Source organism: Podarcis pityusensis (genome assembly GCF_964106645.2).
Source record: "Podarcis pityusensis genome assembly, chromosome: 1".
Classification (NCBI taxonomy): Eukaryota; Metazoa; Chordata; class Lepidosauria; order Squamata; family Lacertidae; genus Podarcis; species Podarcis pityusensis.
The window spans coordinates 69066407-69085621 of record NC_138028.1 but is presented as its reverse complement, the minus strand read 5'-3'; the positions used below and the strand labels follow the sequence as shown (position 1 = coordinate 69085621).

The 19215-nt window shown below is 43.7% G+C and overlaps 1 protein-coding gene across 3 annotated transcripts in view; it reads right to left on the bottom strand.

The window, feature by feature from the left end:
- IRAG1 (inositol 1,4,5-triphosphate receptor associated 1) overlaps positions 1–19215 on the bottom strand; it is a 94395-nt gene that overhangs the window by 37273 nt on the left and 37907 nt on the right. For all 3 annotated transcript variants that reach the window (XM_081013096.1, XM_081013098.1, XM_081013097.1), the window contains exons 15-17: positions 8992–9109; positions 4896–5049; positions 2458–2551 (exon numbers count right to left, since the gene is read on the bottom strand). In XM_081013096.1, the coding sequence (XP_080869222.1) occupies positions 2458–2551; positions 4896–5049; positions 8992–9109 (366 nt within the window). The remainder of the gene's footprint in view (positions 1–2457; positions 2552–4895; positions 5050–8991; positions 9110–19215) is intronic.

Sequence of the window (19215 nt, the reverse complement as noted above, 5' to 3'; positions counted from 1 at the left end):
GCTGAAAGCCATGAGCTCTTTTCAGTAGTACTGGTAGTTTGTGGATCCATCATGGGTGATTTGTTTGTTTGTTTGTTTGTCTTGATCCTTTCTATCTCTGTTTTCCTCTCTAGAAACCAGAATGAAACTAATTTTTGAGAAACATGCAGTGTTTTGTGGTTTCTATGGTAGAATTAAGAACTTCCTGACAGAGAGCCTGGGATACCATCTCAGTGTCACAGAGCCTGGGATTTCATCTTTTTCCCACTGAAATCAACCCAGAAGTCGTACCTAGAAAACAACTACATGACTTTAAACAGTTCTAAGTGCATCTTTGTTCTGTTGCATCCCTCCCCAAACAAATCTTTTTTAAAAAACAGTAATTCTGGGCACTATAGCTATGTCTATGTGCTATTCTAAATAGAAAAACCAAACGTTGACAGTTTTTGTTTTTTTAAGCCAGGCATAGGCAAACTCAGCCCTCCAGATGTTTTGAGACTACAATTCCCATCACCCCGAGCAAACAGGACCAGTCGTCAGGGATGATGGGAACTGTAGTCTCAAAACATCTGGAAGGCCGAGTTTGCCTATGCCTGTTTTAAGCCCTATTACTTCCAGTACACACTCTGCATTCCTTGTCCTAGGAAATATTTAGAGAGACAATATTCCACGCAAATATTTATTCTTCTCCATTACGTTTTAGAAGTAGGTTTTAGAAATGGAATCACAGAATCATGAAAGGCGCCTTTTAGGCAGCCTGGTCCAACACCGTGCTTAATGCAGGATCTGCAGCGCCTGATGAAACTACAGCATCCCTGACACAGATGGATGTCCAGGTGCTTAAATGCCTGAAGCAGTAAAGGAGATCCCACGCACCTTCCTCGGCAGTCTGTTCCACTGCGGAAGAGATCTTAACATTAGGAATGTTTTCCTAATATTTAGCTTGGCCTTCTCCAGTTTGGTGTATTCTAGGAGTTTTGGACTACAACCTCTCATTACCACTAACCATCCAGCATGGGCAATGGTCAGGGATAGCGGTAGTTGTAGTTCAAAACCAGGAGCACCAGATTGGGAAAGGCTGATTTAGGTGAAACTCAATTCCCTCCCATTTCCACCTTGTTCGTGCTTTTGGATTTCACATAGTAGATGATGGGAAGAGATTTCTCTCTCCCTGAGACCCTGAAGGGATGTTTATTTATTTACCTGTTTATTTATCAAAATCTATAAACCACTTACTTGTAAGAAAACATTTAAGTAAAGTAAAACATGGACATTCTTGATGAAAAACAGCTAAACCAAGTATTTAAAAGAATTTAAAAGATGATTAAAATCAAAAGAGATAAAACACATGCAACTTCTACATGTACTGAAATGTGATGTCCTAGGTGCTAGCCAATCAATTCTGGGCAAGCTCACAGAACTAGTTTTCCAGAGAAAAACTGTTCATTTCTCACAAACCGCATTTCTGAGAGTATACTGGATTTTTCGGTAAGCATCTAATTCCAAAGCTTTATTGGAAGTTCTGCTTAGAATTTGCCTATTTGTGCAAGGCTTACAAAAGCCAATGAATGGATTAGAAGTTTGAGAAACTTGCCCTCAGTTCAACTTTATTCTTCATCTTTTGTATTTCTAAATTCATTTCAGTGTGCCCTTTTAACTTTTCAATTTGTTCTACATGAAGTGTGTTTTTATAATAATATTCTTCTACTTAAAGGGCAGGCTTTTTATGGAAGTATGTCCCTGTCAATGATGATAAGAGTTTCCCAGGAATAAAACTTTATAACTATATAGGTCTCCTAGGAATCAATTTTTTTCCCTTTCCCAATCATTTCCTGAAAACTTCCCCCACCCCCAAAGATTATTAACTGTACACTGTACAGATGGCACGAGTGCTATAATGTTAGGAGAAATGGTGTTCAAACAAAACAGCATTATACTGATTACCACATCTGAGGTCTTCAGCATGAAAATTAAACTGGATAATTGTAATTGACACTAGAGTGAAGAAGGAAACCCAGTGGGAGTTAACTGGGCATACAATCCAAGGAGTGACACATTCTCCCTTTCGTGAAGCAGATTTTAACATTAAGCATTTCATAAACTGTAGAACATTAGTTCAGCATGCGTATGTTTTACATTAATCAGAAAAGAAAACCCCCAGGCCACTACATTCTGCTATTCTAATATTATGCAATACAATATAAATAGGTTTTGTTTAGTTCTTGCATGTTTCATAATATCTTTGCTTAAAATAGAAAGACAGAGGATTAATCCTCACCCCAAGGCTCAGACCTCATCACGGGATACAAGGAAGTTTGTGTATCACCGAGCAATTTTAGAGAATACAATATCCAGGAAGTGATGTTCTAGGAGTTCTATTCCATAAAAGGAAAAAGTATTTAGAAATGGTTGGCCTTCTTCTTGCAGCTCATTAGACCACAGTAGGGAAAGTCGAACACAAATAATCAGTAAACTTACCCTCTGAGTCACAGCTGAATACCTTGGCAAAGACTGAGACTGAAGGTGCTTCACTCCATCTTCAGTGCTGGCCTGACTGTTGACCTCAACTGCTCTGCTCAACCACGGCAAGCGTAAAAAGGGAAGCACAAACACAAGAAGCTTAAAAATCATTTCCCGAGTATCCTGGCACTTCCATGTTTTCCTTGGGCATGGCACAGGGCTCTCACTACTTCCTCCAGCGACACAGATTTAAAGATAGCTTTAAGCCAGAGACAGGAAACCTGTGGTGCTCCATATGTTGTTGGACTACAACTCTCAACCCTGTGCTGCCAAGGGCAGAGCCAGCTGCATTATATGGGGTGAGAGTGGACCCGAGTCAAGACTGCCGCACTCAGGTATGCTCCCAAGCCCCGTCCCCAGGTTGCCACAGATTGGTGCAAATGTAAAGTGGGTGTGGTGGGAACTCATGATGCTCCACAACTGGCCTGGAGGAAAAGCCAATGGCTGCTGCCACGATGGCATTGCTCAGGGGTGTGTGGAGCTGGAGCAATGAGTCACAACCGCGGCCCACCCTGAACTGGATAATCAGCCACTCTCATCACTCACACCCATGCCATACATTTAAAGCACACTGTTTCCCCTATGCATCCATGGAACTGCAGTTTACCTCAAAGAGCTACAATTCCCAGCACCCTTGATGAACTACAGTTCCTAGGATTCGGGGGGGGGGGGAAGAAGCCATATGCTTTGAATGTATGGTATGGATGTGACCAGTCTTTCCTAACCATTGGCCATGATGGCTGGGAGTGATGGGGATTGAAGTCACATCTCTTAGACCCCTTCCAGTGGGAATGGATTCACCACCTGGACAAAATAATAATATGGGGGCCCATTCCACACTGGGGAAATGCAATCACCAAAAAAAGCACCCTCTGTGTGCAAAGAAATCTGTGCCACGTGCAATAAGCAGGTAAGAATTGGGTATGTGTTTCACAAAAGCTTGAGAATTCATAACTGAACAATGGCTCAACACAGGGAAGATTTGGCTCTCCAGATATTGCTGAACTACACCTCCCATCGGCCCAAGCAAGCATGGCCATTGGCCAGAGATTATGATCATAGAATCACAGTATCATAGAATTGTAGAGCAGTGGTTAGTTATTAAATTTCTATACTTCCCTGTCAGGAGCTCGTCCTACACTTGAGTAGGACCCTGGCAGAGACACACGCGCAACTAGCATGTTCTCTTCCTCCTGGTTGATCGTTCGGGAGCTTCAAAAGCTTTCTTCAGCCCGAACATCAGAGCGACTGATGCCAACAGACATCGGCACACTTAGGGATCCGCAGAGTCTTCGCAGCTTGTGTAACAGACATCAGCAACTCAGCATTTTGGCTAATCTACTTTATTTACATATAAACACACACGGAGCACTGCAACATGGCTCCCTCTTTCTCTAGCATCAGACAGCAAAGAGAAAAAGAACAAAGGACAATAGTCCCACTTCACGGAACACAGTAACACAAACATCCTGTCTCCATCACTTCCCACTCTGTGGAGTCAAAACACACACCGTCTTGTGATAGACGAAACTCCCATGACTGCAATCATGGAGCAGGAATTCTAACAGGGCAGTTTACAATATAAAAACACAAAAATGCATAACATAGTAACAAATGAAACAATAACCCTCCCCACAAGGTTTAAAAGACCATAGAGTGCTTAATTAGCCAAAGACATGGGAGAAGAGGTATGTTTTTGCCTGGCGCCTAAAGATATGTAGCCAAGGTGCCAGGTAAACCTCCCTGGGGAGAGCGTTCCATAAGCAAAAGGCTACTCAAAGATGCTGGGAGTTGTAGTTCAGTAAACATCTGGAGGGTCAAAGGTCCCCCCTCCCACACCTGATGTAACATGTCCTCTTTTCAAGAGAAACCACAGGTGCAAACCGATTTCCCATCACAAAAAGAAAGGCTCCGCTAAATTTTTATTGTGGCCGTGGTATTCAAGCATGGTTATTTTTGTATGGCGGTCAACAACATATGGCTGCATTATTAGTTACCATAGGAACCTATTGTGGATGGCTTTCAATATTCCAGGATCAAGAAGACACACAGGAAGATGCTACATCTCTTTATTTGCCATGCTAGAAAACAGTTTGCTTCTCAGCAGTAGGGATCTTTTTTGTTTGCTTTTTAGTACTCCAGTGGTTTACTTCAGCCTTATTAACTGTCCCTTTCAGACTTTTTAAAAAAAATGTTTCCTAATGGGAATTGCTAGAGAACACCCGAAAACAAAAGTTTAATAACTCACTTAAACAAAACATCTTCCTATTAAGGCATTCAGGTACATCATTTTAGCAATAACATCTTCTGATAAAGTGCTTGCTGAAAAAGATCTTGAACTTTACAAGTCATTTTAATAAGACAATGCTCATACAACATAAATAGGTTCTCTTTACCTTTTATTGTCTTGCCCATGTTCCGTTTTATAGGCATGCCTCTCCTTGTTTAAGAGATTTTCTTTGGATCCCCGTCTCTGGCTCAGGAAGAACAGATTAGGCAATGTGCGACAACATCTCTTTCGAGCCGAAAAATGTTCTAAATTCAGTGCATCTGTGATTAACACACAATATTTGAAGATCAGAAACTAGGAGGCAACATTGTGCCATGTAATTTGCAAATGCCTTTTATGCCTTTTTGGTATAAGGATTAAAGTTGCACTAACCAAAAAATGATGCCATTGCAGTTTATTTTAAAAGTACATGTTATATCAAATCTGTTGTGATCAGATTTTTTTTGGGGGGGGCAATGACTTTGAGTTTATTTGGAAAGGAGGAGAAGGGAAATCATTTTCAAGGAATAACTTAATTCCAAAATGTAGCTCATACATTTTTTTGTTATTATTTGGACATTTAAAAAAGATTTTGCTTGCCCTTCTCACTTGTAAGATATTATAGCTACAGGACAAGCAGGTTTAACAGGAGAAACCAGTAGCTTGCGACGTACCTCTGAACACTATTAAAATGTCCTTTATTATGTATCCTACCATCAGGTGCAATCTATCCCACTGCTAATAGTTACCTACAGTCAGTACTAAGAACCAGGGAGAATAAGATGTCATCTGCCTGAGGGCCTGCAAAATGGAGACTAATAAGATTGATTGCAGCCAAACCACCCAAGACAGGAATATTCAACTTGAATCCATACTGGTTTGCAGGAAAGAAGGACTAGGCCAGGCATAGGCAAATTTGGCCCGCCAGATGTTTTGGGACTACAATTCCCACCATCCCTGACCACTGGTCCTGCTAGGTAGTGATCATGGGAGTTGTAGTCCCAAAACATCTGGAGGGCTGAGTTTGCCTATGCCTGGACTAGGCTAATGCTGATAAACACCATGTATGACATAACTGATATATTGTATACCTTAGGTTTAAGCCAAAACAGATTCCAAGTATATATTAAACAAGTGAGGCCCTACAACAAAATGTTGTATGGTATCCCTGGCCCTGGTGTGTACTTTACCTGAGTCTGTGACTTTGGGGCTGGAGGGAAAACAAAAGTTAGCATCAAAGTAAACAGTCCCTGCTCTAATGTGGGCCTTACTTCATGGGGTTTTGTTTTAAATTTTATTTTTAATTAGTTTTTGAACATTTGAAAAGCGCAATCAATCTGCACGTAAGTCAATGGAACATGAGCTGCAGCTCCACCTCTGACATTCGGCATTGTTGCATGCCACCCAAATCACTGTGGTGCGACATTCCAAGGATTCCAGGTGCTTCCTTAGGGTTCAGTTTCCTTGGAATGTGGTACAGCAGAGCCTGTGGTGTCCATAGTATGGACCATTAGTATAGGAAAGGTGAGGAAGGGGGCCCACCCATTTGCCTTCTGGCACAGAGCAAATACTAACGACCCATACTTATGGCCATTATGGCTAATTCAACAACGACTGCTCCCCACATCAAATGGGGGGCACCTTTTGTGTGCTCACACGCAGCCCCCTGGATCCCAGTGCGGCTCCTGGTAGTACGGGCTGGCTTCGCCCTCCCCAGGCTGGATACCTGGAGGTCTCCGCCTACCTCAGCCAATCGCCCAATCCCGCCTGGGGAGGCGTTGCCAGGGGATCAGCCAGGTAGGGGGAGGGACTGTCCTGCCCACACAACAGAAGGTGAATCTTACCTGCGAAGCGTCAGTTGGCTCCAGAGCTTCTACAGAGAGGACAACAATGGGATCTTCCATTAGATACCAACCTGCCCCCCCCAAACTCACAACAGTATTAACAGTGGAGGACACTGCAGGGTTGCTGTGAGCTACTCTTTCCTTCATACATGGTACACACGTACAACCTGAGAAAGGTCCAACAATTTATGCCTTCAGGGTACCCAAGTCTACTGGTATTTCTCCTGCATGTTCTGGTGGTTTGGACTACATAAGCATGAGCACAGGAAGACCTGAATCAGTATTACAGATGAATACAAATTATTAATTCTACCAAATGCAGTCTAGGATGAATATACTATCCTCATTCATCAGTGGTACTTTTGCTATCAAGGTAAAGGTAAAGGTACCCCTGACCATTAGGTCCAGTCGTGGCCGACTCTGGGGTTGCGGCACTCATCTCGCTTTATTGGCCGAAGGAGCCGGCGTACAGCTTCCGGGTCATGTGGCCAGCATGACTAAGCTGCTTCTGGCGAACCAGAGCAGCACACGAAAACGCCGTTTACCTTCCCGCCGGAGCGGTACCTATTTATCTACTTGCACTTTGACATGCTTTCGAACTGCTAGGTTGGCAGGAGCAGGGACCGAGCAAAGGGAGCTCACCCCGTCACGGGGATTCGAACCGCCGACCTTCTGATCGGCAAGTCCTAGGCTCTGTGGTTTAACCCACAGCGCCACCCGCATCCCTATCAAGGTACAATGCCTCAAAACAAAGTCTTAAAACTCCAACTAAAAATAATCTTTTTACTTTTGTAAGAATAAGCAAGAAGTCAAGTTCCTAAAATACACTGGACTGAGTTTAGGAGCCATAGAGACTTTTCCAACACAACTTTTATACGCAGGTCTCAGGAGACTATTTATTGTAAGTTTCCATGGTATTTATGGCAGCATTCACATCCACTTTAAATGCTTTTAAAATTGGCACCAGTGTGTTATTTCATCTAAACTAGTGGACTCCATGTTAATAGAAAATACTTGTTACTTGCCCAATTCTATTTTGTTTAACTGAAGGATTTTAATTTCACAGTGAAGCCACTGAAGTACTGTGAAAAGCATTTCATCAGTTTTCAAAGTTTAAGCGATCAGAACCTTAACAGAACTAGGTGTACAGTACTACTGTCTGAAACAAAACTCCAAGAGGCAACTGACCAGAATACTGGCCCCCCCATTTCTACAGTGCCTGCTAAAGTTAAGTATCTAAGGACTGATTCATACGACCACATTTACTGCTATAACTAAAAATCTAAAAGTTTTATTAGTTTAAAATAGATAACACAGGTAGAGCCTTTTATTATCATGCAAATGCAGTTTTCCAATACAGGGCCAAAAGTGTTTAGATGACTTCAGAACTACCAACTAATCTGGTTCTGCGAACTGTTGCACAGTGCCACGCCACAGTTCTCAGTTTACAGCATTTGCAGATAGTGCTGTTCTTAAGCTGCGTACCTGATTTGTCTGAACCTACAAGGGAGCAGACCCATACCACTATTTCAAGACATAGCCATGTCTTGCAGAATCATGGATTCCTGGCCTCAGTGCTTCCATTCTGGGGGGAAAGGGTGCCAGTCACTTGGAAGTATAGCCTGGGAGCCAAGCTCTGGCTCAGACAAAGCTCATAGCTTAAGCAAAAAGTTAGCCTAGGCTCCTGCTGTGTAATACTAGTTAAAATGCAGGGCAGAGGTAGTCAATGTGGTGCCCTTAAGATGTCGTTGAACTCCTGCTCCAATCATTCCTGACCAGTGCCCATGCTGGCTGGAGCAAATGCAAGTTGGAGCCAGTTCGAAACTCCCAGTGTTCTAGGTGCATTTTGCAACAGGGAATTTCATTAGCGCGAGCAGTTTCTGAGCTCTCGGCGCAGTACCTTTTTCTGCCTCCCTACTTCTAGATACTCTCTGAAGACTGAAGAAGAGAGCCTCTTAAGAATATTAGGGGGGTGGGCAGGGGAAGGACTAGACCATGTGAAAAATGAGCATAATACTTTAGCTGCAGTTCATTCATTTTCAGCTTTGTATTCTTGTTATTAAAAAGCACATCTAGACATTCCATTGTTCTGCCCATAGGCTCAGGTTGTATATATGTGTAAACAAACCATATATCATAAAGACACCACAGTCCCTACTGAGCCTCATTTCCAAAAGGAAACACGAACCCTGGGTAAAGCACACCTGGAATCCCTGGAATCTTGCACCATTTGGGAGATTGGGGTGGCATGCAACAAAACATAAGAACTGTCAAGTTACTCATGGCTGAGCTGAGCTGAGTTGAAGGTGGGGGAACCATGATCACTTGATTCTTTGCCTAATGTATATACAGTAAGTTTAGAAATTAAGTTGTTCATACCTATAAGTGATGTCGGAAGTCTGGAATCATCATTTTCAAGGAGGTATGTAGCTTTCAAGCTCAAGAAGGGAAAATAAATTGGCAACACAAGCGTTGACTTAGAGCAAGCAGCAGCCTCCTGTTTAATATTTTAAAAAGAGCAAAGGTCCGTGAGAGAGAAACTTAAGTTTTACCCAACTACCAACTTATGGGAGGCAGATCCTCCTGTCTGTCTTAAAATACTTTCCCCTGGTTCCTTCCAACTTGAAACAATTCTCTAAACCTTTTAAATGCCATTTATCGAAATCAGCATTCACTATGGAATAAGCATTAACTTTAGACACAACACAACCATCAATTTCAGAAGGGTAGCCAAGTTAGGTTGTTACATCAGAGAGTCTGATGGCACTTTAAAGTCAGATTCACTGTTGGATGAGTTTGAAGTCAAGTAAACATCAGTAGATACACATATACAGGGTGGTGGGGAGAGAAAGCAGTAGGCCAAAAAGCTACTGAATGCAAGCAGACACAGTCTGTGACATTTCTAGGCTGTGTACACATTACTGGTCTGGTTTAAAACACAGGCCATTTTCTCAATTTGGATAGAGGTGCACTAAAGTAAAGAGAAAACATACTTTCATTGTTATGGTCTTTGTGATAGTCTTGGTAGCTATGCTGGTCCATCTGAACAAGAATTGAAATAAGTGGGACAGTAAGTGTAGGCAGGGCCGTCTTAAGTATATCCGGCGCCATGGTGCAAAGATCCCTCCGGCGCCCATTTCCCAGAGTTGTCGACCTTTTCGCAAGCCCCTGCGGGAATCACTCTCCTCCCGCAGAGGCTTGGGAAGGAAGCTGCATGCCCACGTGTCATATTCCCAATGGGGAGGAGCCTCTCCCACAACAAAGTGACGGGGCTCTTTCCTTTCATTTAAAGCACACCCGATGTGTTTGAAGCGCATGCCTTCAAAGAATCCTGAGAAGTGGTGGTTTGTTAGAGGGCGCTGAGAATTGTAGTTTGGGGATTGTAGTTCCCAGGATTCTTGGGTTCGGGGTATCGAGCCATGTGCTTTCAATGGGGGGGGAGGTCCTGATCAGCTGCCGTGTGCCTGGATCCGGATGAGAGCATCCTGAGACACAAAACCCCCTGGGGAGAAGGGAGCCCAGGCCTTCAAGCTGGGTCATGATCCAGCACCCAGCACCACTTCCTCCTCCTGCCGTGTGACTCACCCCGTGCCACAGGCCACATCGAGCACCGTGTTGCAGCGGTGGGCGTGCAGCAGCGACACCAGCCAGTTCTTGTACTCGGTGGTGCGGCTCTGCGTGTCGCCAATATAGAGCTGCCAGACCCGCGCCGCACAGCCGTCGGCGTACTGGTCTGGCAGCCGCCACGCCCAGCGAGTGGGTCCGGTAGATGCTGTCCACCATGGTGAGCACACAGAGGCTCCTGCGGGCACTGACGGATGGACGGGAGAGCACCACGAGCACGCACCTAGCTGCTGCTGCTGCCGCCAGCCATATAGTTGGCAGGGCAGGCGCAGCTTCCATCCTAAGCCTCTGCAGGGATCGCTCTCCTCCCGCGGAGGCTTGGGAGGCAAGCTGCATGCCCGTCAGCCATATGGTTGATGGGGCACAGCTGGCGGGCGTGCAAGGAAAGGGGAGGCCGCCAGCAAAGCTGTGCAGCTCCCCCACTCATTGGGGCACCCCTGAGAGGCCAGCACCCTGGTGCAACGCGCCACTAAGCCCAATAGGAAAGACGGCTCTGAGTGTAGGTGGGTACTGTCTCGCATGCTCTACAAAAAAAAAAATATTCAAATCAATACACTGTACTTAATTCCCACTTTGTGGGTAGAAAAGGACAACAGATGTCTGTGAGTCAAGGCCAGAAGAATAACCTCATAGTATTTCAACCAGGTAGACACTTGAAAAAATTAAATGGCACAGATTAGCATCTGCCGAGACTCAAGAGATCACATGAATGCCATTTTACAATAAAGCAAACAATACCAAATTAAGCAATGACAATGGCTGATGAACTTGAAAACTAAATTATAATGCATGGCATTTTGCATATTTGGTCTCCTTGTTCCTCATTCTTGGCTGCATTTTATGTCTTCCACTAACCATAGAGCATACAGAGCATACAGAGTCATTATTTTTCACAAGCAAAAGGAACACTTTGCCAAATGCATTTACATAAAAGCACAGCACGCAAAAACTTGAAAGATAATTCAAGACAGCCATACGGGAGTATGTAATTTGGCCAGCTGCCCATGGGTTTGGACACCAGAGAATACCACTGGGATTACAATGAAAATGTTAAATAGTTATCCCACATTGCTTATTTATTTTTAGTGGCATCAGCTCTAGTTCAACCAAGAGTTCTTTGACCAAAAGCCTGTTTACATAAAGTGCAGGCTGCTTGCATGACAAATTGCTTGGTTCGCCTTGTACCACTAGCCTTGGTAGAAAGACTCCAAGGAAACGTTAAGTGTTCTGGTTGTGGAACTTCCTGGTGTTCTTCATGCCCACATGCAGTACTTGCTTGCTCTACGTCTAATGAATGAAGCAACCCCCCAACTCAAGTCTTTATTAGAACAATATACTTTTGGATAAATATGACACTTCTGTTTAAAGAACATGAAAGAGTAAATTGTCACACAGCAAAGTTACTTGGAAATGTGTTTTAGTTAATTTCTATGTAATGTCTCAGCTTCCAATGATTAGCTAATTCCAGTGTCAAAGAAAGACACTTGCTCCCCCACTTAGGCTAGCAAGAAGGGAACCCTAGGAAAGGAGAGATCTGCCAAATGTCAGTCTTGAGGTCTTTAGCCAGCCCTGAACATGTCTCTATCCTGCATCTTGGAATTCCCTAAGCTCCAAATACCTTTTTAAAAGGAAGTCAAGATCCTTCTCAAAAACTGCAACCAGATTTGAGTTTGTGATGGAGGAAGAGCTTAGGCCTCGACATGAAATGTCTGATCAGTGGTTTCAATTGGTGTTTTCTAACTTAATAAATGTGAGTGATTTAACTTTTTTTTATAAAAAAAACCACACACCACCCCACGCATCTTTTTTCTGTAAATAGGTGTTTTTTATGAAAGGGGGTGTAGGGAAGGCAGATTCAGAGATAAAGAGATGCCCGTGTGCTGACTCCAGTTCCTTTATTTCTGGGTTAGCGGAGTCTGTAACCTGAAGCTTATGTAACCTGAAGCGTATGTAACCTAAGGTACCACTGTATCTAGCAACTGCATACACCTCATACAGAGAAAGTTTGGTCAGTTTCTATTTCCGATTAACAACATATTGTTCAACGGGGGGGGGGGGAAACAATGATTAATACAGAAATGACAAATCTGACCACCTTATTCCAAACAGTAGTGGTTATCAGCTCCCTGTTTACATTTCTGCATGCCTACATGCTTATCCAGCTTTGCATTCCAAAAGGCTCATTTCATTTGAAGGAACACCTTATAGATTCGTAGCTCTATGAAGTCTAACTAAGGTTTTTTCCTAGGGTGTTTAATGCCCTTATTCCTCCCCAAAGCACACAAAAACTTTCATAGCTCTCTAAAGCTTTAATAGCATTTCAACCATGTCATTTATGATACTGTAGTTCTAAAAGCTCTATTATCAGAAGCATGGGAGAGCACTTTACCAGTCTAGAAAACCTACAGCTCAAATGTTTTATATATTTTGTAAACCACTTTGAGGTTTTTTACAATCAAGCGGTGTATAAATTTTATGGAATGAATGAATGAATGAATGAATGAATAAATTCTACTTGGCACAGACTGGAAGAGAAGAATAAGAAGGGAAGGCATCAGTCCAAAGACAAAGGAGGTGGGTGGGTGCTTAGGATGCCAAAACCCGTTTAATTGGCCCAGTGCATTTCAAAGAAAGCCTTTTTACAGGAGTAAGGACTGTAGCTCTATGGTACAGAATCGGCTCTGCATACATGTTCAATCACTGGCAGGTCCAGGTATGGTTAGAAATGTCCCTAGTCTGAAACCCTGGAGAGCTGCTGCCAGTCAGACAATACTGGGTGAGATGGACCAATGGACTGAATCAGTAAAAGGCAGCTTCTTATATGCTGTTCTACATTTATCACCTAACAGCTTAAGGTTGCAGTCTTATATGATCTATTGAGCTCAGTGAGACTGTGGTTGTGTATACATGATACATATAAAACACACCTATCCTAAGAATCCTGGGAACTGTAGTATACCCCCCCCCCCAATTCCCAGCACCCTTAAGAATGGACCGTTCCCAGGATTTTTAGGGCTGGTTCTTTTAATGTATGATGTTGATGCAGCCTTACTTCTCCATATAGAATTGCGCTCATTTGGGTCCACAATATGCAACACTGAGAAAAGCAATACAAAAAAGGTCAATTCCAACCCCATGGATTTCACAGTTCTGGGTTCAGAGTTTGAAGAGCCCAATATACAGCCCACTCTTAAGCATGGCTGCTCAGAAGTAAGTTCCACTGATTTCAATGACCTTACTGCAGCACCTAAAATGCAGCCACACCCACCCACCCTATAAAGCATATGGCAGGTGGTGGTGGTGAAAATCCTGTCCTAATATGATTGGTTTCATAGAATCATAGAGCTGGAAGAGACCACAAGGGCCATCGAGTCCAACCCCCTGCCAAGCAGGAAACACCATCAGAGCACTCCTGACATATTTCAGAGCACTCCTGACATTCTTTACAGGAAACTTCCTGTCCAAGAAAAGGGTGGCAATAAGCTATTATCAATTCTCACATCGGTTAAAGAATATAATTGCCATAGTAACAAGGAGTAGGCACTTAAACAGGGCAACAGACTTTTTATAGCATCTTCTTGGCTGTCAAACTGGCATGTGCTTTTATATTCACAGCAAATATAAGGTGGCAGTGGTGGGAGGATGGTACAGAACGTGGTACAGGATTCATCCTGAGTAATGCAGAACAGCAGCAGAAGGGCGGAAGCCTTCAAAACAGAAAAGCAAACACAAAAACAGGACATTTAAATTAAGACCTTTTTTTGAAGGAAGGCTTTTTTTCTTTTTAACCAATTCTCATCAAACCTAGTATGAGGGGGAAATAAGTTTCCTTTCCTAATGCTTGAGAGGTAGTGGTTAAATTAACAAATCATTAGTTGAATGTCCCCTATTCAGATCTCAGTTCAAAAGAGGATCTTATAGAATAGTCATAAGCAAGTCACTGCCTCTCTCTCTCAGCCTTCCACCTGTAATAAAAGGTTAAATCCTGGGAATGTTTTACAGGACTCTTCTAAGATTACCAAGATACAGTAATGAAGGGGAATTAAATCTGTTGTTATTATTATTAAATCTGTTGCTGTTATTGGTACTACTGCAGCAACAACAGGGACGTGGGTGGCGCTGTGGGTTAAACCACAGAGCCTAGGACTTGCTGATCAGAAGGTCGGAGGTTTGAATCCCTGCGACGGGGTGAGCTCCCGTTGCTCGGTCCCTGCTCCTGTCAACCTAGCAGTTCAAAAGCACGTCAAAGTGCAAGTGGATAAATAGGTACCACTCCAGCGGGAAGGTAAATGGCGTTTCTATGTGCTGCTCTGGTTCGCCAGAAGTGGCTTAGTCATGCTGGCCACATGACCCGGAAGCTGTATGCCAGCTCCATCGGCCAATAAAGCGAGATGAACGCTGCAACCCCAGAGTCATCCGCAACTGGACCTAATGGCCAGGGGTCCCTTTATATGACAGGACAATCACAGGGATGGCAAATCCCAGTGAAATATGACTTTTTTCAGTATTCACAACAGTTGTTATTTGTAATGTTTGCTTTGAATTATTTCTGTATAAGGTTGGTTTTTGTTTTATCATCTAATTTGATGTGTAGGCTCTTGAGAATGTACAGTACTTTATTTTATGAGGTAACGACTATGGACTCCTGATTTTTTACACACACACACACACACACACACACACACAGTCCCTCCCCTTTCTTTATATTTATTTTATTTCATACTTCACATGGGAAATAACACTGGATTGTTATTTTAACTTCATAATAAAGTCTAGATTTAAAAAAGAAAGAGCACAAAATGTCACACCCACCCACATGTTACAGAGGGAAATTGGTACAATTGTTTTACATAGAGTGAAAAACTTTCAAGCATACAGTGGTACCTCGGGTTAAGAACTTAATTCATTCTGGAGGTCCGTTCTTAACCTGAGGTACCACTTTAGCTAATGGGGCCTCCCGCTGCTGCTGCTGCCACCACCGCGTGATTTCTGTTCTCATCCTGAAGCAAAGTTCTTAACCCGAGGTACTATTTCTGGGTTAGCGGAGTATGTAACCTGAAGCGTCTGTAACCTAAAGCTGTAACCCAAGGTACCACTGTACAAGCCTTATTTCTATAAAATCTGATGCCACACACCTACTAATTTTGAAATATGATCTTTACCATGATATATGTTTATTTCTTTCTTTCTATTAACCACTAACCCAGTTCTCACATAATGCTTAGCCAAAACATGGCTTAGGACAAATGAGTAAATATGTGGGTTCCCAGAATAAAAATTACAGCTGCCTGGAACTTAAAAATGGAAAGCATAATGCTGATGGTCAACAAAAGAAGTTTAAAGACTGTCTTAAGGCAAATTTTTTAAAATATAGTATAAACACCAACAATTGGGAAACACTTGCCTGTGAGCGCTCCAGTTGCAGAACAGCCTTTACCAAAGGTGTCATGGGCTTTGAAGACACTCAAACTCAGGACACATGGGAGAAACGTGCTAAGAGGAAGGCACTCTTGGCAAATCCACCCCATGATCAACTCCCACCCTGGAACCAATGTCCCCACTGTGGAAGGACATGTGGATCCAGAATTGGCCTCCACAGTCACTTATGGACTCATTGTTAAAACCGTGCTTATGGAAGACAATCTTTCTCGGCTACGAGTGATTGCCAAAGAGAAGAAGAAGACTACTTCTGCACTACCAGGGCTAAGCCAAAGTTTGTCTTAACATTATGCCTAAATCCAGGCTTCTGATTTATCTCCCTCCGACAAACCATGAGCAGAAAACCAAGAGAAAACTTTGGTTAGAGTACCCAGTTTGCCTGCAATGACACATACCGTAAGCCCAGTTTGGATGTGACCCTAAGCCAAACCATTGGGCTAACCCTCAGTAACAACAGAAGCAGGACCAGGGGAGGAATACAACCAGGGCCAGTCCATTCATAACGCAAGGTGAGGTGGCTGCCTTAGGCAACAAGGGCAGCAGATTCCAATGTCAATATTTCTTCCCCGCTTGTTCCTTATGTAGATCTTCATTGACCCCTTCTTCCTTGGTGGCACCATTTTGAGGTCTGCTTTGCAGGCCCAGGCAGTGCACTTCCCCCTCCTCTGTTCAGGAGAACTAGCAAATAAACAAGACCACACAGCTGAATGGGATCGAATCAGGCCACAACTTTATTGACCACAGATAAAGTGGTTTGGCATAGGCATTGATTTCCGGCCGGTCTGCAGGGTCAATTCGGCAGTGGGAATTCCCATGACTTACATCAAATAGGGGGATCCCTGCCTCTGGGAGAACAGAGGCCCAGGCCCCTGTCTGGGCAAATGGACAGAAGCAACTCCATCATGGATCCCTTTAGCGGATCTGACAAAGAAGAACTGGGTGTTGGGAGCTGGTGCAGGCTGTTTTAAATCCCCCAGGAGCCGACCTGAGGGAAGACTGATCAGTGAGGTTATCCTGAAATGAACCATACTCTTCTTTAAGGGTGAGAGATTAAACCAATCTGGCAAGAAGAGCTGCCAGTGATGGTTTGAACAGCTTGAATTTGGCCAAGGACAACTCACCTCTACATGAAGACAATTTCTATATGAAAAGCCCTTTATCGTCTCCTTCATTTTGCTGTTTCTGAACAAGATAGCCATTAGAATTCAGCCTTTGAAGAGAGCAGCTTTTAGAGCTTCCATCACATCTCACCATGAATACTAGCAAAACTACATACTGTAACTACTATAAACTACTCCCAATGCCAGGCCCCAAACCTGCCTTTGTGAAAACATTGTCAAGCAAGAACTGTAAATTATTTCCCCCCACAACTCCTATCTGCAGATTATAAAGGGCTAGTTATGCTTACTAAGAGAAAAATACTTTGTACATGTTCAGGCATGCTCCTACGGACTATATTAATTACTATTTTATATGTCTCAAAGCTGAGCATTGGCAGTAACATGGAAACAATTTCCAAGATTAGTTCCTAGCTTCAACTTTTTTAAAGGAAACAAAATATGACTTATTTTACAGTGTTCTCTTTATGACCAGATATTTAAAAGCTAAAAGTCGAACCCAATATCAATACGCTATGCCAGTGATGGCGAACCTTTTAGAGACCGAGTACCCGAACTGCAACCCAAAACCCACTTATTTATCTCCCTCTGCTGCCGCAGCCACAACAGCAACCACCGCTGCCTCCAGCTCTGGAGGTGCTGAGTGAAGTAAGGCTGGACTGGGGCGGCAAGCAATCAGGCAAGGGATGCTGCTGCCACCCCCCCCCCAGGCAAGTAGGAGTGGAATTGGGCTGCTCTGCTAGGCAGCGTTGCTGCCTGCACAGGAACAGGAGCTGGATGGGGGCTGCTCAGCTGGGGAGGTGCAGCCTCCGTCACACTTTCCATTGAGGGGTTCATAGCTGCACTCCCCTCAAGGGAGAAGTTTAAAGGACCCCCCACCTCTGCATCAGATCCCCTGCAACCCCATGAAGGCAGCCAGGCTGAATAGCTGCTGAGGTTGGGGAAGGTGGAGGCAGCCCAGAAGCTGCATCTGAGAGCCCCTGCACCACCTGAAAGCAGCCAGGCGCTCCTCAGCTGAGCTGCCCGATGCGTGCAAAGCAGGGCAAAGCAGGAGTGGAGGCGGGGATCTCTCAGAAGTGGAGTGGAGGCTTCACACTCCCCAGCTGAGCTGCGTCAGCATGCTTCTGAGCATAGTGCTGCGCCCTCCCCACCCACAGTGGAGGCTCCCCAAGGGAAAACGTGCGCCCAGGAGGTTGTTGCTCCGTTTTGCACACACACATACCCCGTCTCCCCATCTGAGGCGCTTCTACTTGGACACAAGTTGAGCTGAGGATTCAACGCACTGCCCTTGCCTTCTGTCGGCTCTGTGCTCGCCACCACTGCCCTATGCATTTAGTTCAGGATAGTATATAGTTATGCAGTTCTGAATTTTATTAGTTCCATAGACTTGGTCCTGCATAGTCCCTGGTTCATGTCATACCTGATTCATCCATGAACTCACTAGGTAATTTTAGGCAAACCACCCTCATCCTTCAGTGTAGAATACATACAGTGATTACTCTACTAAAGTACCTGACATGGTTGTTATAAGGATTTCTGAGTTAATGTGTTTGAATCTGAGCACTCAAATGGTGATATGTAAATTTCATTGTTCACAGTTGTTTACATGGTCCCTTACACAGTTACATTGGCAACACAGATGGGAGCTTATTATCTGACATGGGGAAATGACACAGGCAGGAATGGAATAATGTGGGCAAGTGCCATTGTACAACAAAATTATTCCCAATAGAGAGCATTTGGCTTATGTTGCGAGGCTTCGTTTGATGCCTGAGCCAAGCGATGGAGGATCTCTGTTGTATAACGCCTCATCGAGGCCTGTTCCACAATAGTGTGCTTTTGCTGTACTGTGTCTTCCAATCACATGGTATTTCCATTAACTAAATATACATTCATTCTTAAGGGAAGAGAAGTTTTGCCCTTCAAAATAGAATGGCCCAGCTTGCACATCCTGGTAAACTGCAGTTAACAGGTTACTATAAAGAACTCTATTTCTAAGGACCTCCACCATAACGCTTAACTGATTATACTATTTCACAGCACTAAAATTAGTACAACTTCTATTTTTTACTGTATTAATGATGCCACCAAGCTGGGTCCGTATTCACACACAGCAGCCATTTGAAAAATAAAACAATTCACATAGCTAATCACAGTACTTACTGTAAGTGTTAAGTGCATCACCTGTTCGCCTTGAAAGATTTAAGACTTGTTTAAAACCAAGTAAACATTTCTCCAGCAGTTGAGAAATGAAAGCAGGATGGTACCCAGCTGGCCTTAGAGGGCAAGCTGCAAACAGTGCAGAAGTGAGCTAACCAAGTATCCTCCTTCCAGTAAATCTTTAGGCACCTAATCCCACTCTGCTCTGCTCTCTCACACGCAAACTAGCAAGAGATTTTGAAATGTTAACAATAAAACAGGC